This window comes from Convolutriloba macropyga, chromosome 5, assembly GCF_964194025.1.
Source record: "Convolutriloba macropyga chromosome 5, txConMacr16.3, whole genome shotgun sequence".
Classification (NCBI taxonomy): domain Eukaryota; kingdom Metazoa; phylum Xenacoelomorpha; order Acoela; family Convolutidae; genus Convolutriloba; species Convolutriloba macropyga.
Window position 1 is genome coordinate 43,058,902 of NC_134472.1, and position 26,212 is coordinate 43,085,113.

At 37.4% G+C, this 26,212-nt stretch overlaps 1 protein-coding gene across 1 annotated transcript in view; it reads right to left on the reverse strand.

Moving 5' to 3' along the window:
- Window positions 1–5,295: 5,295 nt before the first annotated feature.
- LOC142340372 (uncharacterized) overlaps window positions 5,296–26,212 on the reverse strand; it is a 174,633-nt gene continuing 153,716 nt past the window's right edge. The window contains exons 17-23 of the mRNA XM_075390948.1: window positions 20,138–20,335; window positions 19,464–19,583; window positions 18,725–19,011; window positions 12,885–13,109; window positions 8,222–8,348; window positions 6,488–6,639; window positions 5,296–5,554 (exon numbers count right to left, since the gene is read on the reverse strand). Of these exons, the coding sequence (XP_075247063.1) occupies window positions 5,380–5,554; window positions 6,488–6,639; window positions 8,222–8,348; window positions 12,885–13,109; window positions 18,725–19,011; window positions 19,464–19,583; window positions 20,138–20,335 (1,284 nt within the window). The 3' untranslated portion in view covers window positions 5,296–5,379. The remainder of the gene's footprint in view (window positions 5,555–6,487; window positions 6,640–8,221; window positions 8,349–12,884; window positions 13,110–18,724; window positions 19,012–19,463; window positions 19,584–20,137; window positions 20,336–26,212) is intronic.

Consider the following 26,212-nt stretch of genomic DNA (forward strand, 5'->3'; position numbering starts at 1 on the left):
TCCTAATTAGAATGCTTCTTTCGAGAAAACGAAAAGCAAAGCTAAAATCAAGCAAAATTTTTAAAACACCCGTAACAAAATTTTGATGCGTGCATTCTACTCGCATCCAGCCTAACAAATTAGGATTACAAGCCCAGAAAAATGTTTACAAGTCCAGCCACTTACCAGATTCTTCATGCCAAAAGTTTTGCTAAGCTAGCGCTTTAAGATCAATTCAGGAGCCCTAAAGAAAAGAAAAATCCTATATAGGTTTTTAGCAACAAAATGTTAAGAAATTTGTTCAATCAAAGAATGCTTTATTCGGGAAAACGAAAAAAAAATCTAAAATCAAGCAAACGTTTCAGAAACAGCCGCAATAAAACTTTGATGAGTGCTTTATACTACTATCCAGCGTGGAAAACTAAGGGTAAAAATTCTTCTGACTTCAAATGATTTTTTGAAAGAAAATTGAGAACCGAACTCGCTAAAAAAAAAGAAGGGCATTAAGCGTTTTGAAATATTTCTTCAAATCCAGCCACTTGCTAGATGCTTCATGCCAAAAGATTCGCTTGGCTAGCACTTTAAGCTAATTAGGTAGCCCTAAAGAGAAGAAATATCCTATTTAGGCTTTTAGCAACAAAATGTTAAGAAATTTGTTTAATTAAGGATTGCTTCGAGGAAATGAAAAAAGCTAAAATCAATAAAATTTTCAAAAATATCCGCCATTTATTTTTGATGTTTGCATTCTATTTGTATTCAGCCTATAAAAACAGTGTTACAGGCCCAATTATTTCAAATAACTTCTCGAACAAATAGGAGAACGAAACTTAAGCGATTTGAAAATTGAGCGACTTGAGCGATTTGAAAAATGATTTCAAGTCCGGCCACTTAGATGAAGCTTCACGCCGAAAAGTTCGATTGGCTAGCACTGTGAGCTCAATTTAGGAGCCCTAAACAGAAGAAAGATCCTATTGAGGTTTATAGCAGCAAAATACTGAGAGTTTTTTTCCATTTATAAAACAATAATAAGCGGAAAATTGGATAGTTCCAGTTGAAACACGATTTTTTTCTTGGAATGTTAGGCAGAGCATTCTTTTTGCATTAAAAATTCTACTGGTAGATTGTTATATCAATTTAGAACACTTTAAACACCTTCTTGACGCGATAGATTTTTAATATTTTTAAAAACATAAGCGGAAAAAGTGAATATTTCCGATTGAAATACGAATTTTCCTCTTAGAATTTTTTGCTAACCATTCTACTTGAAATTGGTTTGTGGTCTTGATGTTTGTTTGTTAAATACTTCTTTTGTTTCAGGTGTACGAAAAAAAAACTGCAAAGAAAACAAAGAAGATCATGAATTTTTACCATGTTCCCATTTCTTTCCGGTTTTCCTGATTTTTGCCAACTAATAAGGACCCCTGAGTCTGGCAAAAGCAGAAATGAAGTTTTTGTAGCATTTAATTCAAAATGTGTCGTTTTTGAGCTGAGGAAAAGATCTGAGGCGATGCATGGTTGGGCAAAATTTGCCAATCCGAGCGATTGCGCTGAAACTTATGAAGAGATGAAGAAAAACCCAAAAAACGGCATTAAAGTGGAAAAAGATGGGGCCGACAAAGCAAGCAGAGTTTTAGGAAAGCTTGAAACGAAATGGGTTGCCGCCTCCCACAAGGAAACGTGGGTGATTGATTTTACACAAAACTTGAATGTTGAAAATTAGTAAATTTTGCTTTAATTTTGTGAAATGAGGAATACAATTTTTCAATAAAGAAAATACAAGATCCCCTTGGTACTTGTTTTTTGAGCCTTTGGTTTTCACAAAAGATGCTTTGTCGAAGAAAATTTTCGTACTCAAGAATCCAGATTTGTTTTTTTCGTTATTGGCCACTTCTTCGAAAAAAGTTTCAAAAAAAGTTAAGGTCTCAATGAACTGATTATTGTTTTCTTTTTGTCACGTTTCGGCTTAAAGCGTAATGGATTAAAAAGCCTTCATTTGGTTGCAATGTTTAACATTTTTGCTGAATCTTGATAAAATAACAAGATCAAGCAAGAAATTTTGCTTAGACTTGGATGGAACCCTATTTGGTCTTAGATATGGTATATAAGAAGGGTCAACCCGGGCACTATACCACCAGAAGACGGCGGACATCATTAAGAAGTCCATAATCCGTAACAGGGGAATTCCAACATTTCTTATAACCACATTGTAAATTATGTTCATTTGAGCACCTATTTGATAACAGTTGAATATTGCAACATTAACTTCTCCGCCTCAATCATTAATAAGTTCGAATTCTTTGATGACATATAGATTGCGATTACAAACAAAAACGACTAACGTTGAACAAATCGCTCGCCATATCATTGCAATGCGTCGAATTGTAAAAGAATGCTATTGAGGTCTGGGAATATTACTTGCATCAAATTGCGATCTTCAAAAACAAATTACCGTTTTCCGGCGGTAGTCGGTTATACATATGTTACTTTTATGACTCTAAGTTTGAGCTGGCAAAAAAATGATTGGCGTACCGACGCAAGCAAACAAGTCTCAATGTCTAGAATGTCAGAGGAAAATACTTTGAAAATTGAAGTTTGAAGGAGTACGAAACAAGAGTAATATACTTCGATGAAATACTACATAACCAAGTGGATTAGATTTGAACAACTACCTAACCCAATTAAAATCAACTTTTAAAAAAAATTTAGTCTCTAAATTCGCAAAAATACATCCAAAATACCATCTTTTCTGTCAAATATTTAAGTCAATAAGGAAAACCCCTCGACCCGACGAATTTTCACTTTTTTAAAGAGGAAACAAGCAAAAAAAATTATGACTGAAATTGAAGGGACAACAATTGGATCAACGCACGAAAGTCTGTTGAACTTACGAAAGCCTGGGCATGAACGCACGAAAGACTGGACGTGAACGCACGAAAGTCTGGACGTGAACGCACGAAAGTCTGGGCATGAACGCGCGAAAGTCTGGGCATAGGCACAAAAGTCTGGACATGAACGCATGAACACACGACATGAAAGTCTGGACATGAACTCATGAAATTCTGGTGAACGCACGAAAGTCTGGTGAACGCAAGAAAGTCTGGTGAACGCACGAAAGTCTGGGCATGAACGCATGAAAGTCTGTTGAACTTACGAAAGTCTGGGCATAAACGCACGAAAGTCTGGACTTGAAGGCATGAAAGTCTGTTGAACTTACGAAAGTCTTGACATGAACGCACGAAAAACTGGACATGAACGCACGAAAGTCTGGACGAGAATGTACGAAAGTCTGTGCATGAACGCACGAAAGTCTGGACATGAACGCATGAAAGTCTGTTGAACTTACGAAAGTCTGGACATGAACGCACGAAAATCGGGTGAACGTACGACAGTCTGGACATGAACGCACGGAAATCGGGTTAACGTACGAGAATCTCGACATGAACGCACGAAAGTCTGGTGAACACACGAAAGTCTGGACATGAACGCACGAAAATTGGGTGAACGTACGACAGTCTGGACAAGAACGCATGAAAATCGGGTGAACGTACGACAGTCCCGACATGAACGGACAAAAGCCTGGTGAACGCACGAAAGTCTGGACATGAACGCATGAAAATTGGGTGAACGTACGACAGTCTGGACATGAACGCACGAAAATCGGGTGAACGTACGACAGTCTGGACAAGAACGCACGAAAATCGGGTGAACGTACGACAGTCTGGACATGAAAGCATGAAAGTCTGGTGAACGCACGAAAGTCTGGTGAACGCACGAAAGTCTGGGCTTGAACGCACGAAAGTCTCTTGGACTTACGAAAGTCTAGACATGAACGCAAGAAAATCGGGTGATAGTACGACAGTCTGGATATGAACGCACGAAAGTCTGGTGAACGCACGAAAGTCTGGTGAACGCACGCAAGTCTGGTAAACGCACGAAAGTCTGGACATAGGCACTTTCCGTTTGGGACGGTCTGGGTGTACTTGCTTCCGTCTGGCACCCAGCCTGGGAAGTTATGAAAAATAATTCCTTTTTTTGGATATTTTATGAATTATAAAAGATTTTGGGGTCCATTATAATTTTGCAAAATATAATTTTTCAAACCAATTTCTATTTTATATCAAAATTAATCAGACACTTTTCAGTCACTGATTGGATTCGTGATTCAATGTAGTTCATTAAGACATTGGGTCAAGAGGGTCATTTAGTTCCCAGAATCTGATCTCGCCGCCCTTTGAGCAAGTGGGTCTGGTGAACGCACGAAAGTTTGGACATGAACGCACGAAAATCGGGTGAACGTACGACAGTCTGGACATGAACGCATGAAAGTCTGGTGAATGCACAAAAGTCTGGTGAACGCACGAAAGTCTGGGCATGAACGCACGAATGTCTCTTGAACTTACGAAAATCTGGGCATGAACGCACGAAAGTTTGAATATGAACGCACGAAAGTGTGGGCATGAACGTAAGAAAGTCTGGGCATCAACGCACGAATGTCTGGACATGAACGCATGAAAGTCTGTTGAACTTACGAAAGTCTGGACATGAACGCACGAAAATCGGGTGAACGTACGACAGTCTGGATATGAACGCACGAAACTCGGTGAACGTACGACAGTCTGGACATGAGCGCACGAAAGTCTGGTGAACGCACGAAAGTCTGGTGAACACACGAAAGTCTGGTGAACGCACGAAAGTCTGGACATAGGCACTTTCCGTTTGGGACGGTCTGGGCGTACTTGCTTCCGTCTGGCACCCAGCCTGGGAACTTATGAAAAAAAATTCAATTTTTTTTGGACATTTTATGAATTATAAAATATTTTGGGGTGCTTTAAAATTTTGCAAAAATATAATTTTTCAAACGAATTTCTATTTTATATCAAAATTAATCAGACACTTTTCAGTCACTGATTGGATTCGTGATTCAATGTAGTTCATTAAGTGATTGGGTCAAGAGGGTCATTTAGTTCCCAGAATCTGATCTCGCCGCCTTCTGAGCAAGTGGGTCTGGTGAACGCACGAAACTCTGGACATGAACGCACGAAAATCGGGTGAACGTACGACAGTCTGGATATGATCGCACGAAAATCGGGTGAACGTACGACAGTCTGGACATGAACGCACGAAAGTCTGGTGAACGCACGAAAGTCTGGTGAACGCACGAAAGTCTGGACATAGGCACTTTCCGTTTGGGACGGTCTGGGCGTACTTGCTTCCGTCTGGCACCCAGCCTGGGAAGTTCTGAAAAATAATTCTTTTTTTGGACATTTTATGAATTATAAAAGATTTTGGGGTCCATTATAATTTTGCAAAATATAATTTTTCAAACCAATTTCTATTTTATATCAAAATTAATCAGACACTTTTCAGTTACTGATTGGATTCGTGATGCAATGTAGTTCATTAAGTGATTGGGTCAAGAGGGTCATTTAGTTCCCAGAATCTGATCTCGCCGTCCTCTGAGCAAGTGATGATTCTTCTGTCTGACACTTTGACCCCTCTAACTGGTGCCTTGTGGCCGTGTAATATCCTCATACATGTCATTGTGTACAAATCCCACTCTCGTATCGTCGAGTCACTACAATGTAGAGTGAGTTGAACACATTTTCTTTATTTACAATTCATCTAAAAAGCGGATCCGCAAAAATGGCCCAGCAGGATAATTTAATGTTAAGTCTGCGTAAACATGGCAATCATGCGCAAAGAGGATTAGAAGTTGCAGAATCTCAGTCACTACTCTACAATAAGTGCGAACCTCATTGGATCTCACAATTAAGATGTATGAAACACCAAATACATTTATGATCAGAAGACAATTTTTGGATCTTTTCCGTGTGTGCCCCCAGTACGTTATGCGCCCCCAGTTGCAGAGCACGTGTCATTACATAGTAAAATATTATGTTAAAATGTGGCACGTGCGTTTTAGTGGGTGCATAATAATTGCACCCCCAGACGCCCAGACACACGCAAGCCATATTTTTACAATATTTTACTACGTAATGACACGTGCTCTGTAACTGGGGGGCGCATAACGTACGGGGGGGGGGGGGGGGGCGCAAATGGAAAAGATCCCAAATTTTAGATGATAATATTTTATCACACTTGGGACCGGGGGGTTCAAGGGTAATGATAAGGGACCCATTGATTAATGTCTAAAATTAATTTCGCTGGCAAAATCCAGCAAACATGCTGAAAATCGCCCAATTTATGTTACCTGCTGTAGCCTCTGATGATGATGGGGACAATTTTTGCTCAAATTCACTGCATTAATTTCACCTTTCTTCTTTTGTGTTTTTAGGTGGACAGCAGTGACCCCCACACCAGGACCCGCCCAGGTCTAGACCTCGACTTATGAAAAGACAATGCTCGACTCATTTGAGATATTAAAAGACTTAAGCTGGACTTTAAGACATGCTGGACTTTAGCTTGACTCAGATTTTTCACAAAAGACTTGCTGGACCCAAATATTTTGCGAGCGTGATGATGGTGATAGGTAATTAGGTATACTAACGCGGAGCCAGTGTAGAACTTCCTCCTGTGGAATTCAAGAGCTAGCACTGGCTTGTTGTGCGCCTGGATGCCAGACTCACACTGGAGATTGTGCTTGTTCCAGAACCTCACCTGGCCAGAGTAGTGTCCAGAGATAATTAGGTTACCACTCACCTGGAAGGATTAATACCAGGGAATGGAATCTAATCCAACTAAACTTTTTTATCCAAATAATTGTCGCACTCAAAGTTAGAGGTCATACAGTTATATATAGTCAGACATATAGAGGTCAAATTGTTCAATATGGAAACGGAAATACAAAAGTATTGATTTCTGTGTAACCACATTTTAGTCTCATAACCTTCTGGGTTGTCTCTATATCAGTTGATTTCCTCTTATTCTTCCACTCTAGTTCAAATATTGTACCAATCTTTTAAAGGGTAAGGCGTATCTAAATAATCTAAAAGTAAAGTTAGGATTCCCACTCCTATTTAATCATAAAGCATGTTGTTTGTATGGATTAAGGGTTTGTTTTTAATCTCAAATATTTAAAGTTTTTGAACTCACAAAGGAAGAGATCTGTAATTCTCTCTTGATTCTTTCGGGTTTCGTTTGTTTCGTTGCACGCAAATTTACTTAGCAGTTCAGTTCACTGGTTGAGACAACAATGCTACCTGAGCTTTTCTCATCTCTTGGCAGGTGATAGAAAAAGCATAGGAAGCTTAAGTATTTCCTTCAATTAGTTTTTCTCCCACTAATTTTGTGATAGCTGTTAAGTAATGAAAACTTTGTCACGCAAGGATAACCAAAATGTGGATAGGTTAATGTATGGTTGCTTTGTTTGTATTGACCGCGGTATCTACAAAATGATACGAAATTGTCGGTATGTTTGGTCTAAGAAGTATGAAATCATCAGTACGTTCGTTTTAAGAAGTATCGAGTAATCGGTATTTTCGGTTGAAAACGTATGAAATCATCAGCATGATCAATTTCTGACGTTCGAAATCATCGGTTTGTTTGATTAAAGGCCTATGAGATGGTCAGTTTTTTGTTTAGGAACCTGTGAAGTCATCGGCATGTTAGATTTAACCAGTACAAAACCTTCGTTTCTTTCCACACTAACTTTTGGGTTTGTTGTTTGCAGGATCAAATTTATGATACCGTTCTACCGTAGGAATTGCAAATATACTTCTTGGAGAAAATTTTTGAATGATTAGTACAAATTTATTGATGTTTCCTCCTTAGATCGCTGACAAAAATATTTAATCAACGATGAATTTTTCGTCTGTTTCAATTTTAGAAGAGTAACAAACAGTTTGAACATTGGTTACTTTAACAAACAGTTTGGGTGTTCAGTCTATGTTGTACGTAAGGTCGTTTTCTTACGATGGTTTAAAAACAAACATATAAAGATTTCACACATTTGAAAGTGATCATATTAAAGATTTCTTATGTCCAAAATCTGCTTTTGATCGGGAAATGATCTATTGCAAAAAAATTCACAATAATTGACTGATATATCGGGGGCAAAGGGGTGGAACATTAATTTACTTCAAAGATGTTTTCTAAAACATTTGTACCCTGATTTATTTTTTTGTCTTGATTGATATCTTGTACTATTCTTGCAAGAATCTTGCAAGTTTTGAATCATCTTGCAAGTTTCTTGCAAGAGTTGAATCCGCTCATAACTAGGGTTGTTATTTTGCGGCTGTTGTATCGCATTAACCGTTTATTGTTTTGTACCTATTATAACTACCTTGATAGAAGCGACCTCTGATTTGTTCACATATGGCTCCACTGTCAGCTCCTTCACTCCTCCTCCCCCTCCACTTCCCCTCTCCCCACTCCTCTCTTCCTTCTTAATGTCCATTATCTTGATTGACCTATACACACAACGCATTTTACATCTCCACAGAAAGAAATTTGAGCAAAATTTCAAAGATCGCCAGTCACTTTTCAGCCATCACGATAACTTACAGTAACGCTGGCTGAAATATTTGAATGTTTATTGGTTGTAAAATGCTTGTAATTGAACTTAGTATTCCCTTGTGAATTTTTCGTTGCTCGAGAAACCAGCTCAGCAAGATTATAATAGTTCAGTTTCACTGTCGAAATCTTAGACAAACGCATCTAAAGCATTAAAAACAATTACACAAAAACTTGTTCATACGAAAGATTGCAAAGTTTAACAAGCTGATCCTCAAATAACGCTAAATGAGAAAAACTTTTTGATCAAAATCTTTCCCGCCTTCAAAAGATGTCAGTAACCGATATTTAATCGACATATTGAGTTAACAAATGTCTCTCTCAAGGTGAAATTGAGCGACTCGACAAACATCGTCTGATAAAATCCATATTTATATCTAGTTAAATTAATAAATTCCTATGGTACGCAATGGATTGTGAAAAGAAAACAAAACATGATCCGCCTTCTTGCAAGAATCCCACAAAATACCCCCCCCCACCCCCGTTATTTGAGTTATTTATGTAGGGTGATGTGGAATGTCCTCGGAGAGATTTACAATACTACATCCGCATACAACGAATACCCTTTCCTCTAATTAACCTCCACTGGCAACATGGTGTAACTAATTTTTCAGACGAGTCTGATACAGATAATTGATAAAAGTTAAGAACTCTGTCCTAATCTGGTGACCTACCCCCACGTTACTATACAATCGCGTCTATAGTTACCCTTTATTAAAGCCTTGAGGTAGGCATTGAAGAAATGACTTTACTGAAAGCCTTGACCATTTGAATCTCAAAAACACCTGCCTATCATCCCCACTCAGAGCCACCTCAAGAAACCGCAGCGCTCGACATAAGCGTAACGTACGTATCAGTATCTGTTTCACATTTTGCAACAGTTATGTGTAGCAGAGATTTCCTTTGTGAACAAGCCAAACATGTAGCATATTACTACCAGATACTGGTTGTCCAACAGGTTGGCTTTAGTTGGAAAACTGTTATGATACTTTATACTTCTTATACTGGATGTATTTTCGGTTTTCAAATACACTTAACACGTCAGTTTCAGTGCCCGGACTTACGTATCATAGTATTCCAGTGCTTGCGAAGACAATATCAATAACAAGCATTACTTAATCATTATAAAAGCAGTTTCAAATCTAATTTCCTGACTACCCAGAGCGCGAATTGACTGCCCTATGTCTGGCCAGTATTTATAGCCATCAGCCCTGTCGATGTACCGACTCTGCCTCCAACTGCATGAACTAAAACTGGCTCACTAAAACAGAGCGCCGACTCCGATGAATCTGGTCAGTGGATTGTGCAGTGTAAAAAGTTTTGAGATTGTACATAGTAAATGCTCTTTTTACAGACTACTAGCAAGCCCGCAAAAACAGAACAGGAACATCATTTAAAAGAATAGTTCTAAAATTCTTTTTAGTACCACCTCGTTCAACAGCCATGGGTATTACGTTACATTACCGTCAGGCGATCACAGTCCAGGTCGCCCCGACGAAGGTTGGAGACATCAAATACCTCGGGTGGGGGGAGTGCCGGTGGTGACTGTACCAATTGGGATGTGTTTACTTTTGTATATTACACCCAAGAACCAGCAATCTTGTGTTCAACTTTATTGGCTTTGCTAACTTGCATATTTAATGGGCAATAGGACTTGAAAAGATAACCGACTTCTAGCATAAAGCATGTAATGATATAGGCAGCATGCTTAAGGAGCATTTAAAAAGAGAGAAGAAACAAGATATTGAAGGAGAGAAAACAGTCCCAAAAGAAAGGGTATAGAACCACAGAAAAGAAAAAAAACTGAAAAGAAAGGAAAAAAGACAAGAAAAGATGAAAAGAAAGCGAGAACAGAAAGCGGAAAGCACGAGAGTAAAGAAAAAAGACAGAAAAAAGACGAAATAGAGAAGGAAAGAGGAAAGAAATAAAAGCAAGGGAGAAAAACAGAAAGAGAGAAAAAAGAAAGAATAAAAAGAGAAAGACAAAAGAAAAATGAAAAAGGAGAAAAGAAAGAGGAGAAAAAGAGAGAGAAAAAAAGCAAGTCAGACAGGGAGAGAAAAAAGACAGAGAAAAGACGCAGAGACGAAAGACAGAAACACAGGAGAGAAACGAAAAAAAAGTTGAACCAATAAGGAAAAGAGAAAAGAAAGAGAAGCGAGAGAAAAGAAATCGTGAAACGAAAGACAAAAAAAAAGAGACAAAAAGAGAACAGCAGAAAATAAAACAGAAAAGCAAGAGAGAAGTCAGAGAGAAAAGCAGGAGAGAAAGAGAAAAAAAACAAGAGTTGAAAGAAAAAGAGAAGAGAATGAGAAAGAAAGCAGCACAAGAGGAAAAAAGAAAAAAGAACAGAAGAAAAGGAGATAAAAGAAAGGGAGAAAAGAGACAGAACAGAAAGACAGGAAAGAAAAAAGCAAGAGAAAAGAAAGCAAAAAGCATGGGAGGTAAGAAAACAGAAACGAAGGAGGAAAACGAGAAAATAGAACGCAATACAGTAAAGAAGGACAGGAACAAAATACAGAAAAGTAAAAGTGAGATACGTAGGAGAAGCGAACGAAACAAGAAAAAATGGAGAAAGAGAGAAAAGAAAGGCAGACAAAAAAGAACAGAAAAGAAAAAGAAAACAAAGACAGAAGAAAAACTGAAAAGAAACAAGAAAGAACAGAACGACAAACTGGCAAACCAAAGGGATAAAAGAAAGAGAGGAACAAAAGAGAGAAAGATTGAGAAAGTCAGAAAAAAACAGTTAAGAAAGATTAACGAAGGAGAAACAGAGAGAGAGAGAGAGAGAGAGAAAAGAGACAGCAAAAAGATAAATTAAAAAACTGAAAAAAGACAGAAAAGTCTAACAGAAAGAATGAGAGAAAAGAAAGAAATGAAGAGAACCGGAATGCGGAAAAGAAAGAGAAACGAAAGAAACAAACGAAAGAAAAAAGACCGACGAAAACAAACCAAAAAAAAGAAAAGAAAGAGAGAGACAGAAAAGAGAAAGACAAAAAAAACAAAAGAAAAGAGGCAGAAAAGACGAACAGAAAGAAATGAGAGAAAAAGCAGAAAAACATAACAACCAAAGAAGAAAAGTCAAGACAAAGGCAGAAGCGATTAAATGGAAAATCGAGGTTTTTGTGATTCTCAGCATTTCTTTGTTCAGGAATATATAATTTATATCACCAAATAAGAACCCATGATTTTTTGGTCATGAATTTTTGGTCATTTTGCTTAGATTTGCCTTCTCGGTTGTTGACTTCCTCTTGCATCTGAGTATTTTCGGTCATTGAACTCCTCTGAATCAGTTTTTCGGACATCGACCGAAAAGCGCGTTTTCTGTCAACGCCTTTTTGGGTCCTTGACCTCTACTTATGAGACCGCTTAATTATGCTTGTTCTATAGGTCTCTTAAACATGGCACTCGAAGCTCTTAAACATGCAACCCTATACACTGTCACTCATTTAATATATAAGAAGATACTATACATAGTGGCGATAAAAATTTTCGAAAATCTGTTATTTATATGCAATTTCAAAATTGCGGCCCCCTCATAAGCATGAGTTGTCGGAATTAATTTAAAATAGCTTCGAAATAGATCTTAAGTTACAGTAATATGTCTTAAAATAAGAGTGATAATAATAAAACATAGTTATAGTTAGAGTAATAAAACTTCCTCAAACGCGTCGGGAGCCGGGAGGGTGGGTGGTTGGGAGCTGTTTTGACATAATAGTATACTCAAAGGTCTTCAAAAAGTTGTGTATTTCAGAAGAAGTTGTGTATGTGAAATTTTGAAGCTGTGAGGGTGCGAAATTGAGTTTGCGAAGTTTTTCTAATTTTGAGAAATGGGGCAAGTTTAAGGGATAATTACCAGTGGCATAAAGACCTCGAAATCTAAGTTTGAGATGCTTGCAATTTTGCATTTGAATATAAATTTAGTCTTAGTCTATTAGCATGCATTCATATGCAGAAAATTTTTCTCCCTAAAAGAAAACTTCGACGTTTTTTTTTTGTTAAACCTGCACCAAATTTGAGCTCCACTGATATAGAACAATTTGTTATTTCAGGATGAATGAAATCGTGTGTATCTTCTTGTGTACTCGGCAAGTCAAAAACATTATAGAATGGTTTGAAACTTCACTATAGAATGGTAGTGCATGACCCTTTCCTACATAGGCTAATGTCCTCATTGAATTCTAGTAAAATCGGTTGTTGTCAATTGCTGACATTTGTGTACCAGCTGTAGCAAACCTGTTTCTGAACACTGTAATCTCACGCAATAGAAATGGATCAACTGTTAGTGCCAATAAATGCATTGCCAGCACACAACGCAATTATAAGTCGTCCTTTTGGTTCTTTCGTGAAAATATTTTTGTGCTTCCAAATTTGTTGAACAAAAATCCGAAAGTTGTCAGAGAGAAATACCTGGTACGGTTTGATTTTAAACATACCCCTTGCATGTTGTGAAAATGCACTCGTCTGGCATCTTTTCCACATCATCCAGAGGCGTATCGTTAATCACAGTGCCCCCTTTTGCACCCTTCTGATTGGATTGGTCGCTTTTGGGCCACACTGTTACTGTGCTCACCCCGGCACCCACCTCGTACACCCGGATGCACGCAAAACCACGTGAGGGATCCCAAAGCCGGATTGTGCCGTCGAGGGAGCCAGAGAACCTTCAACCAATCAATTTGGTATCTTTTTTCCTGCTCCCTCCCCAGTGCAATTTAAGGTTTTCATGTTTTTGAACTTCTTTGACTTTAATCGAACTTTTTATAAATTTTAATTTTCGACTTTAATTTTTTGTTAAACAGCACACTATATTGTGTTAAAACTACGCGCGGCCATAAAAAGTGTAATTTTATGTGGAAATCTACAATGAGGCTATTAAAAATTCAATGTTAATTTTCAACAAGCAGGCTCATGCTAAAACTATGCTTGGTCGTCTATCAATTTAACGAGAAGAGAGAGAAAGTTTTTGGCCGTTGGAAATAAATTTAAATAAACTGACTTGTTTTTGAGGCAAATTCTTTTGATTTCAAAACAGTTGTTATTAAAGTTTAATTGCGTTTTCAGCTTATGTTGGTTACTGATAAACATTAACTAAAAAGACTGAAATCCAGCGCAATATCAGTTCTAATCAGAATTGATTTTCAAAATCAGTTCTAATCAAGCCTGTGTGCTCAAATGATTCCCCCCCCCCCCCCGCCTCTTAGTGCATTTATAACATAACTGCTTTTGACTCAAATGCACTTGAGAGCCAATTTTCGCCAAACTGATCTGCATTTCATTAATTATCGCATAATCCATAGCGCTAATACTCAGAAGACCTAATTGTGCTCCAAACCTCCTATCGGAACCAATTCGGCTCTGAATTGTTTAGGATGAGACCAAGGCTAGTTTCTAATCAGACGCAAGTTCTCCCTGAATTGCGTTTGATCGGACTAAGATGCGCTTTTCATTTGGAAAAACGAGGCTGGCTTTAAACACAAGCATTAAACACTCCCAGTTAGTCTTTCAACAGAATGCAACAGAAATGATGGCTAGCGTTCGAATTACCGAATCTCTTCGTATTATTGTTTTTTTTAGTTAAGATCATCATTTCTATAAAAAAAAATTCGACAAAAATAGAATCAATTCCAAATGTTCTGGCAAAAAGCCAAACAAAGAAAAGTTTTTTTCATGCATTTACGCCTTTGGCACAAGTTGTTTTTTGATACTTACTTTTGAATTGGAATTGTTAATTTAACTGCAGGAGGCGTTGGTTCAAATGCAGGCCATAAGCAGATCCAATTAAATCTCTGATCAATAAGCAACTAATGATCCAAATGCTAAATCAACATCTAATAATCAAGATCTTATGGTTTGCTCTGATATGACCCATTTTGGCTCAAAATAGTTTCCAATCAGACCCATTTCGGCTGAAACTCCTTTATAATCAGATCAACTTCCTTTCAACATCCTCATTCGTCAAACTCAATTGTGCATCAAACTCAATCTGATCCGTAGTACGTTGGGAATGAGATTAAGATAAAGTTTTGCTTTGAAGCGACGTATAAAGTAAACTTTTATATCAGTTTTGTTCAAAAAAAAACTATTTTTTGCATCAACGCTGAAAAATTTAATTTTAAACAAGTCAACAAGGAGGCTCAGTAATGTGCGATCGCACATAAAGTTCCGACCCCGCTCATCCACAATTTTTGGCATAATTGTCTACCAAATGAAGAACAGTTAGAAAAATCCAAAAATTCAAGTATTTTTCAAAAAAATAGTGTATGAACGAAAAGATAATAACTTAAAGCCTCCAAAGCAAATAACTTAGTGGAGTAAAAAATGATGCATTAGATTGATGAAATTTGCCAATATTAAGAAAGCCCATAGGTTTACGATAACCAATGAATCTGTAGAACGGCATTAAGACATGCCGGTATTCAATTTTTATGCAGTTACAAAAAGAACAATAAATAGACAACAAACAAAATTCAATTGAAACTTACCAGAAAACGCTGTCGAAGCCGTAAAGCCATATTTTGGCCCTAAAATTATGTTCGATTGCGCCTTCTTTGAACAGCGATAAGATAGTATGTGATCTCACATTAATGAGACCAGGTAAAAAATAGACAAAAAGAAAATTAAAGCAAAATTAGTTTGCTCATTTGGAACACTTAATTTTTCGAGTGTTATAGATGTAGATAATTTGTTAGCTAAAAAATCAAAAACAAATTATGCGTTTTTGATAATCAACAAGTAAAGTTAGCAAAACACGGTAATCTTTCATTCACAGAGCACTCTCAGTGGAAGTTGAAGTAGGAACAGCCCTCTTTTGAGTCTACAAAGACCGTTTTAGTGGTGTTTGGGTGTGTACTTCCGGCAAATTTAATCAAAAAAGACTAATGAAGCTTATCTCGTGCTGTTTCTGAAGAAAAAAGCTGATTTTTGAAATATTTAGCGAGATTTTTTGATAAAAAACTTTAATAAAAAATAGTCGACAATTTTGTTTTCTCTCTAAAAATGAAATCAAGAACAACATTTTTCAAAATTTTAACAAAATTGTGCAAATATTGACGAAACTTTAAGCAAAAATTCCGGAAAATGTGAAACATAGCCGGCAGATTGCGCGAATAGCTGCAAAAGAATAGACCTGCGTGCCATATAATAGAGATAGAAACAGATACAGATCTAAATTGAAACAAAATCGACGCCGCTCAAAAAACTAAGTAAAACATTCAGCGATAAATTAATAAAGCTTGTTAAAATTCATTCCGCAGAAGGCTCTTATTAGGGACCTTTACTGTACAAATGAGTTCCTTTGACCTTAAACAAATTCAATTTAAACTTAAGTTTTGAAGTGCAAAAGTCATTTTATTGAGTGAGGTAAGTCACGCATGATCAAAATCTAATCACGCAAATAACTTAAAAATTTTTGCTAAAGCGAGTGAGAAATGACGTCACGCGCGCAATTGTCGTTAGTGAGAGGAAGAAGTTATTCAAAAAATTTAAATTTTTCAGCTTTGCTGTGTGAACAAATATGAAACGAAAAAAGGCGTCAGACGACGAAACAAAAAACATAGCCGGAAGATCTCCGGAAGCGACTCGAAGCATCAAAACTTCACTAACAAAACCTTATTTGCAGCAGAAGCCACTACTTTTTGTTTTAAACCATTAACTCACTACCTCTCCAGGTCTGCTCTAAAAATGTGTGAAACTTAAACCACTGTCACCAAGAGAAACAAAATGCAGCAAAATTTTATATCATTGAAAACGTTCGGTAACGTTAAAAAACCGAAATAATTAAAGTGGTCAAACAAGTGATAGATTGAAAAAGCTGACAAGGTTATCAATTGCCCTCAAATAATTCATGATTTTAATCTGAAAAGGATCGCGAAAGCAAACGGCAGATAAAAATCTTAGAAACTAAGTTAAATCTTTTCAAAACAGAAAGCTCAAATTTAAGAATCAGAAAACACCTATAATTACACTTCTAATCACTGCAATTAAGACAAAAAACAACACACACTTGTTCCTTGTTGTACATATGCTAGACAACATGATTTCATTTTAATTCAAAAATTTAATTGATCATAGAAAAGACATAAGCAGCAGAAGAATATTCAAAGGCAAAAATCTTTTAATTTAAAACCAAGACCGGAAGAAAGTTGCAGTAAATTGTCTTAAGTGGAAATTGTGGAAAAGGCTTGCAATCAAACTCTCAGTACTGCCTTATGTTGAATGAAATCAAATGCAAACCAAAATGACGAAAATCTAAGAAAAAGCGGAAAGCATTCAGTTTTAACAACTGAAAAATCAATATACCGAAAATAAATGTAGGTTCCAGGACAACGATAGAAAGATACTAACTAGAATGTGAAGAATATGGGCACAATGTAAGGAACACCGTAACAAAAACACATACTTGATTTTTGAAAGTTAAAAATCAATAAAAAAAATCAAGAAAAGCGAATACATTTCATTGTTCAGCTTTCAAGACATACAAAAGATAACTAATCATCCGATACAAAGATCTATTCTCCTGAAGAGAATAACAAATAGGAAAGAGCAGAGTTCATAAATACGAAAAATTTAAACATTTTGCAAAAAAAAACGTCAAAAAACATTTAAGACAGCATTTGTGAAAAAGTTTTAACTGTTTTTCAAAAACCTAACGCCAAAAAATGATTGAATTTTTATGGAAACGAAATTAAAGCCCCTCATGTTGCACAAAAAACTATTTCTAGCAACTACAACCAAAATGCAAACAAAAAAAACTGACGAAAATTGGAAAAAACTACCAAAATCGGATAAGCATATGTAAATTTTATAAAACAAAAGTGAATCAAGGAAGAAAGAGGCGTTGAGTTTATGAATTATCAAAGAGAAGTTACCATATTTACTGTTTTTTGACAAAAAGACGGTTAAAAGATCCAAAAATGAAGAAATTAATGGAGAAAAAGCCAAGAATTAACTAAAAAATCGAGAAATTCGTGCCAATTTTCAAATTGAAACGCATATTCAGGTTCTGCAAAACACGGTGGAATCAATTTCCGAGGCTGACATTTCTATATAGTATCAAATGAACTTTATTTCTATCAGAAAGCAAATTAAAACCGAAAAAATTGGGCCACTTAGTCCAAAAAACGGCTAAAAACGGTTATCTATATGTGCCATTTAGTCAAAAACTACTTTTCAAAGTCAAAAAGTCATTCACTAAACGAAGCGCATGATCAAAAAACTTCTCTCGCTAAGCGAAAATCTGTTCACCGAGACAGCTTTTCTCACTTTCGCTTTTAGGTCAAAATGCCGCGTGAACAAATCTACTTCCTGTAAAAAAAAAGACCGAGAGAAAACCAATACTCCTCTTCGAGTCGTAAAAAAACCATGAGCACTGCTATATAGCTTCGCCCAGCTTACAGCTTCGCAGCTATAATAAAAACAACGGATTTCACTCTACTTTTCTCAGAAGTTTAAACCTCCATAACTCTCTGTAAAAAACGAAAAAATCTTTTTATTTCCATATTCTACGCTGGACGAGCTTTCTAGTGATACCAGTCTCAACTCTCTACGATAAATATATCGATCGGCCAACAAAAAAACCCATTTGAGTATATAGTTCCTCCCCCCTCAAGAGTGGTCGGAACAAATATAATAACGAGCTAAAAGCCATTTGGATAGAAAATGTTGCTATATCATAGGCAACCTCTAAAAAAGTAGCTTTCCTGTGTAAGAAAACTTTTTAACAGTTTTCATATTATATTGAGTCCTTGTATCCCTATTTTGTTGGAAACCAATAAGAGATTTAAAAAATACTTTGAGAAACCAATTCCATATTTGCTTATGAAAGGTCAACAAATAGTTGATGTTTCGGAATTAAACAAAATAAAGCTTTTTCTAGATGCGACTCCCTGTAACTTGTTGTTTTGATATATTGCAGCAGATGGCAAACTATTATGCGCAATTTAACCCAATCACAGACTGAGAAGACTCTATTCTTTTTCCAATAAAGTACGGCAATTCTCTATGACCAATTTTTTGAACTTTTTAACAATGTGTATGTTGTTGACTCCGGCGTTTTATATATTTCATAAGTTCTAATAATCCAAACAGAAATCGCCTCTTTCTAATTCGCTTAACTCGAGGTCGGGTTTTAGCTATGAATAGCAGAAAAGGAAATAATGCCAAAAATAGAGGAGAGCAATTTTCCGAAGCATATTTAACCAATGTTGAGTTCCAAGTAATGAGTTTGTTGAAGTTTAGTTTAGAAGAGGAAAAGAATCTTTTAATACAAACTACTGACAACATGAAATGAGTGAGTTGTAGTGAAGTGACTCTGTCCAAGTGTCCATACAGAGTGTGTCTGTATTCATAGTTCTCACTGTCCCACACCATCACAGTCATGTCCCATGACCCACTCACAATCCACTCTCTGTTGAAATCTATCGCACCCACTGACCCCTTGTGCCCATACAGTTTGTGCATGGACCTCCCTGACCCATTGCACCACACGCGCACTGAGTGATCCATAGAACCTGTCATGATGCGGCCATTGCTGATCTTCATACACAAGACTGCGTCCATGTGGCCCTGTAGTCATTCAATCCACACATTTTGTTTCCTTCCTGACCCGTTTTCTTACAATTGGTTATTTTACAAAAAACTAAATCTAAAATGATCGGCAGGTGATTAGACCCCTAGTTGAGAGGTCGATTTTATGAAAAAACATATAAAGTCGAATTGGGGGGGGGGGGGTATTTCCCTACCGTAAATACATACGGTCGACCTCCTTGTAAGGGTCGACCTAAAGTCTTTTCATAAGTCGACCACCGCGGTCTTTTCATATCCCATATCGGTCGAGTACTCATGATTCCGAATCCAAACAAAACATGCATATTTTCGGATTTTTCATACCGAAAAGCGCAATGAGGGGCATCTATTTTGGCATAATTTTTAAAATATTAAAATATCGTGCATAATTTTCAAAATAACAATATATAGCTAGGTTATTTGAATGTGAGAATAAATGAAGTGACTCTTACGTGTAGTATTTTGAGGCTGCGTACAAGCAGTATCCTGTTGTGGTATCTGGCACCTTTGAATGGATTAGACTTGTTGGGATACTTCCACTGCACGTCATAGTGTCTCACTATCCTCTCACTCTACACTCAATACACACTAATTATAGCATCATCTATATACTAGTTATACAGTTATAAAATCATCAAAACTCAGAATTGATCAAGGCTGTTTTTTCAATTGCATATCTTTAACCCAAGCGTTGACTACTTTTTGTATTCACATCTTGTACTTCGTGATGAAAAATGCTATCAATCTAGTCATACTTAAAATCATTTTCTTTGCGATTACCAGTATTTCTCTATAACCGATGGGTGTTCATGTGGATATCATGATTCTCCCCTGACTCAATTAAGCTACAGAAAAACACAGAGGGTAAACACAAATGTCATTCACCTCATTTTCATTTTTTTGCACAGCATCCAAATTTTGATAAACATGACCACCTCTCTTTTAGATGTGTTAAATGTTTATGGCCATTGATTTCGTTTGCAAATGTCAACCTAAGTAATTGTAACTTGGTTTCAATTTGTCATCAGGAGAATTGATTGTTAAATACCCCAACTTATTCTACCTCAATTTTGATGCGGTGTTTACAAATAAGCAAACAAAATTAAAACAGAGCAAAACAGCTCACGTGTACTTCTGGTGGTTTGCCTACTGGTGGTCGCACATCCAGACCAATCTGTCCTATCATGGCTCTGTTCATCTTAGCCTCTCCTCTCAAAACTCGACCTAGTCTCGATCCAAATCTCTCAGCTGCCGATAGCTGCGAGTCATCCTCAAAGCTATCACTGTTGTCCATGTTAAGGGTCCTCACTACAGTGTCTTCCACCTTTAATTGATTTATGTTGAGAGAAAATTAAACGAAAGCAGTTAAATTGAATATATCTGTGTCTTGTTCAACAACGTGGTGCCACCCAAAGAAAAGCATGAACAGTATCTGCGCGGTTCGATTTACAGCATCGGAAAATTATGAAAAAGAACCGATCCAAACAAGGCTTTGAGATCATTACCTAGACCCCAAAACACTTTGCAAGGTAAAACGTTGTTTGGGTCAGGCTCTTAAAAGAATTTTTTAAAATTCTGTAAGTTGAAAGCGTAGCTGCTGTTCATGGTGTATTGTAAAATTTGAAACATCTCAACGGCTAGTAAGTTGTTCAAAAGACTATTTTAAATTTATAAAATTTAACAGCAGTGAAAAAGACTGCACTGTGATTTGTCTTTGGGTTGCATTGATAAGGTTGTGTTGGCAACTAGCGATTGATGATAAACACTAAAGTAGTAAAACAAATAATTGATCAGAAAAATTTTAGACATTTTAGCTAACGGATCTAACGAACTGGAACTTGTTACCACTTGTGCGAAAGTCTTTAAATTTTACACATTTAATTTTTTAAGATATTACATCAAAGTTGTATGTTTTGTATTATGTATGTACAAGTTAAATTTCCATTCCGAAACTTAGATATGCTTGGTTGGGGAAATCATGGTTGAAATCATTTCTAAGTTCAGTCGATTCTCAGAAAGTTTTCTTGCGATCAGCCTTTTGCCCACAAATCACCATGGTGCCCACGCAATTGAGTATTTGCCTTTTATTTGTTCCCAGAAACCCTCACAATTGCGTCTTCAAAATTTCGTTATCATCAACACACACAATCGGATTGAACGGAAGAAATGAGCATTGTCCCCACTCATTGGGTGACAAGCAAATTTGCGCACAGCAATAACTGGGCAACTATAATTGGGAGAGCCAAGACTGTAAATTAACCATTGTGGGGCTGAGGGTGTTGTCGCAGGAATGAATCTCATAACAGGGGATCTCTGGCGATCAGCATTGTGGCTGAACCTCTCATTAATGTCACTGAGACTCCTTGAGATAACCGATTGTAGGCAATTGATAAACCAGCTGGTTGAAAGTTTCGGTTATCGGCAAGCAAGGCTATACGTTTCAAAGTTTTTCGAACCAAATCTGAGAAGCCCCCGAAAGATTCAAACGCGAGTGGTACAAACTGGATACCTATTTCGGCACATTTTTGAGCGTATTGTTCAAATTTCCTATCTTCAGCATTTGTCAGAGCAAAACCACACCTCCTCGCCGCATCTGAAATTAGACTGGGCTGCAGTAGGGAAGTTATGGTTACGTCTAATGCAGATGGTTGTCCCGCTGACCAGCTGGGCAAGTATATGTCTCCTGGTCTTGAGTTATTATCTGGAATCAAAATTTTTCTGTTCGCAGACGGGTGATAAGTTTGCGGTCGAGCAAGCAGCAAATATTCTATCCCTCACTCAATCGTGCCGTGATATCATATCCCCCCGACCATGACAGCTTAAAGCGTGATCACCCAGCTTGTCCAGTCTGCCGTTTTGACAGTAAGGGCATTTTCGTTCCTCAATGTATAACGGAACACCAATCCGATACTTCAATGCGGCTCTGAATTCATTTGGCTGAAGGTGAAGGCCCAGACTAGGGATTGGAGGTGCGGAAAGCCAGGCACCAGATTGAGGCAGCGTTAGTGAAAGCAAACGAGCTTTCTCCCGATTTGAAATCTGATTACCAAGAAGGTCAGAAAAAGCAGCATCGTCAAGTGCCTCCTGGATCTTGTGTTGTGTATATTGGCTAATTTCTAGATTCTGCAGTTCTTCCACTGTTTCTTTGAAAATTTGGTTGTCTGTAATTTTCTCACCGGTTATTTGTTCAACTAAAGCTTCTGCCTGTGATACTGACCCAACAAACGCCGCTTTCAATTGGTCAACTGCTTGTCTAATACCAACGCCAGTTTTGTTTATTAGTAGACAAGCCTGCTTCCAAGCGCTGTCTTTTATAACGTTGCCTAACATATTCTTAAAGGTTGTTCTCTGAAGATTGTCAAAATCCTGCAAAATAACAGAGGATTCTTCAGATGGAGTGTTACATCGCAGGGAATATACCATCTTTGGGGCACCAAGACAGCTTCGAAGAATTCCAAGCGCGCAATGTGGGTCGTCTAGATACGCCAGGTTTTCGAGTAGGTTTTCTATTTTGTTGACTCTTTTTCTCAAAGATGCGGCAACAAAGCTGGGATTTCCGATGGCAGCGCCCAAGATCTCAAGTCCTTCTTTGCTATTTCTCTTTACTCTGTAGTCTATAGCGTTCAGATCAACGGGTGACCAAAGCTCACATTTGTCTATTCTGAGCTCTAAACCGCATCCTTCACCCAAATTTGTCAACAAATTCAAAGCTGTGCACAGTTGTCGATGAGTACCAGCAAGGATGCCATCATCCAAATACCAATTATGCTGTACTAGATTTGGTATCTTTGTTTCAACTTCCTTAATGATTGGCCACAGGGCTAGTGAAAAACAAAAGCGGCCCCAAAGGATCCCTTGTTGAACTCCCGATTGGCTACTTAAGTATGTGTTGTTAAAATGCAAATTACTGTGTTGTGAGTAGCAAAAGGTCGCAAAAGGGGCAACACTAGGTAAGAACTTTGCGACTGCTTCCAAAACCTTGCTTCTTTTTACCGAATTGAAGGCATTTTTGAAATCAATCTGAGTTTTTTGATTTTTGCAGTTTTTCAAAGGAAACTCTTGTTGCGTGTACTATCCCCTCAGCACCACCCTTGACTGCTACCCCCAATTGTTTTGTGTTAAATAGATCAGCAGCTTCTGAATTCGCTTCACGAGCTATGCATTTAGCAATAAGACGTCGAATGACTTCCCCAACAGCGATAGAACGAACCCCACCTTTCAATTTTTTCAATGCAGTTAGTGTTGCACTACATAGTATAGGAGCAACGAATTCGGGAAGCTGACCCCTTTTGGCTAAGTTGACGAATTTCGTTAAACTAGTGATTGCTCGCTTTGACTGATCAGGGGCACCACTGTTTACTGCATGCAGCAGATGCTCGGGATACATTTTTGACGGCCCAGCTAGAGTAAATTTGGAAAACGACTCATTTTGGGAGAATACTGATGCCTCGTCAAATTGAAATGCGTTCGTGTTAGCATCTTGATCAAATTGGGGATCAGGTTGCTTTTCCTTAGGGTGGAGCTTTTTAAGTTCATTCAACGTTGCAGCATTGTCAGGTGCCACGCCGTCAGAAGACAGAACTTTCGCTGCCCTCCCAAACTGCCCCTGCAGGCAAAGAGATTTCGCGCGGCTTGCTAAAGCGTCTATTGACTCATTGCTAGGTTTATTTGACTGCTTCATTGAGGCCGCCTCATACCACAGTGCAGCATAATCACCTGATTTCCATCGCTCAAGTCTGCTCAACAACTGTTTCTCTTGCTGCTGCTTGTGTTTCTTACCGCCACGATTAGACGCGCGTAGAACACATTTGCTAATTGCAAAGAGCTTTTTCCAATTCTCTAACGATTGCGCGTGTGAAATGCAAGCATCGATAACGGATGTTAGTAATTCTGACCATCTCATCCGAAACTTTACAGGAATAAACCTTAGGGTAGGGATGTGCTTTTTGCTGATGGTTTCGAGGTCTGGGAGTTCATTTAGATTTATGTCTGTTGCAGCTAGATTTGGTGAACTCGCGGATTGCACAATCTCGTCTATCCGCTTCGGTAAATCGCGTGGTATCTTTTTCACTTTATACAGTAAAGGCGTAAATTGCGAGTAGGCCCATATTGATTTGGAGCACACCATCTCATCAAAGTTCGGTCCCCACTGGTCATATCTAATTTTAATTTTTCCAAGATGATGTTCGATAAAAGATATCTGGTACAGTTTATCTTTTTTGTCGGGGTAGAAAAGTGTTGTTTTGGGGGGCACTTGAAAGCGGGAAGCGGTGTCATCAATTATTAAATTATTCATTTGCTGAGTCAGTCCCGAAGATGAATTGCATTGTTTTGCCCCCTGCCTAAGCTCTGTAGTTTCGTCAGTCTCAGCTAACAAAACCTTCTTGCTTTCTCTAGTTTCCATAACTGTTAACATTGAATGCGCAATTGCCTACCAAGTTTTTTTTATCCCACCAGATAAAAAAAACTAGGGCGGGGGTCGTTTTGGTTAGATCTCACCGGTTTGAGGTCCACATAAGCTGCTGAAGAACAACTACATAATTGATTTGCTCACGTACACAGTGCGTCTGATATGATAACAGCCAAAAAAAGTTGGTGGGGGATCAATACAGGGTGCTCAAGGTTCAGTGTAAAATTTGTTTCTATTTTCGTCTTGCTTGTTGAAATCAAGAGAGCAACTTAAACGCACGTGATCTTAAACGTTATCCATCAGTTTTGACATAAAGATTGAACGCTCCTGTTTTTGATGTTTCACAAAATATTGAAAATTTTTTTAACTTGAGCCGAAGAAACGTGTACCTTGAGAGGAAGCCCTAAGAACATCAACATTTCAATTTATAGAAAAAACAACTGCGGAACCCTCATTTTATGTGCAATACATAAATGAACCATAGATCCATAAATGTACATCAATGAATCCCAACAACTGCTCAATTCAAACTCCTTGCCTTTGGAATTTCCCGTACTCTAGTCACAGGACATTTCATATCTGAACCCTTACATTCACATACTAACCGTAAAACTCAGCTCTGAATCAGTATATATGTTGTCCATTTATAGGGTTTCATGAGCATCACAAATTCAGATTTCAAGAGCATGACAAATTCAGGAAAAGATATTGAACTTAACAGATTAGAAACTGATTTTTACCAATATCAGACAAAATTCACGTGAAATTGAAATTTTCGATCCTACCAAAAAAAACCCGAGCATGACGAAATTGCATGAAAACTTGAAAACTGGCATCGCAATATGTAAGGACACGCTACCCGAACTGTATGTCCAGAATTTCATCCAAAGACGCCTGAAAACACAATAAGCTACATGGCGGGGGTGGGCGTTTGATTGGAACAGAAGATGATTATTCCTGACGATATTCACATGGTGAACTTTTTTCGACTAACAAAACCGATACATATATAAACCAGAATATGTTAACAATGAACAGAGATAAAACCGAAGTTAGTTATTTCACAAAAAGATCAGCCACACATTGAGTAATTTCATTATAATGGACATTAATTGTCATTATCTGGGTTTAATGATCGACAATAAATTGAAAATTATGCAGAAATAAACAAAATGTTGACCAAAAAAGCAACTGCTATTGGATCAATCTACTTACCAAGACTTCTAATACCATTAAAAGCACAACAATCGGGCTTTTTATATTACTTGTTCTGTCACATTTTAATTTCAGTGCAATTTTTTTAACAATCTTTCAAGCTTCATCACTCCAGAGAACAAATACACAATGAAATTGGGATTTTAGGGTTTGCCATATGCTTAAAAAGCTTGATAGCGCAAGGGATAATCTAATAAGAGGTAAAATGTCACTTGCTGAACTTTTCAATAAAAACAAGTCTCTTTTAAACTTTTTATATAATTAAGCACTACAAAGAAAGCAGGGAAAGATCCAATAAAATGTCTTACAAAAATTTAGGAAAATATGAGATGAGAGAAAATTCCCGAAATGTCCAGTTTTTTTCAATAATTTGAAATTTCTCGAGAAACATGAGCAAATTACCAAAAAAATCCGAAAAGAAAAAATTCAAGGAGGAGCTAACCAAAGGAATGATCAAGTTAGATGAACGTGTTTCAACAGACAAAAACAAGGTTTCAGAACTTACGTCTGCAAGTAATTTAAGGACCGAACTATCATATATTTATAATGTGATTCTTAAAATGTAAATGTCCATCC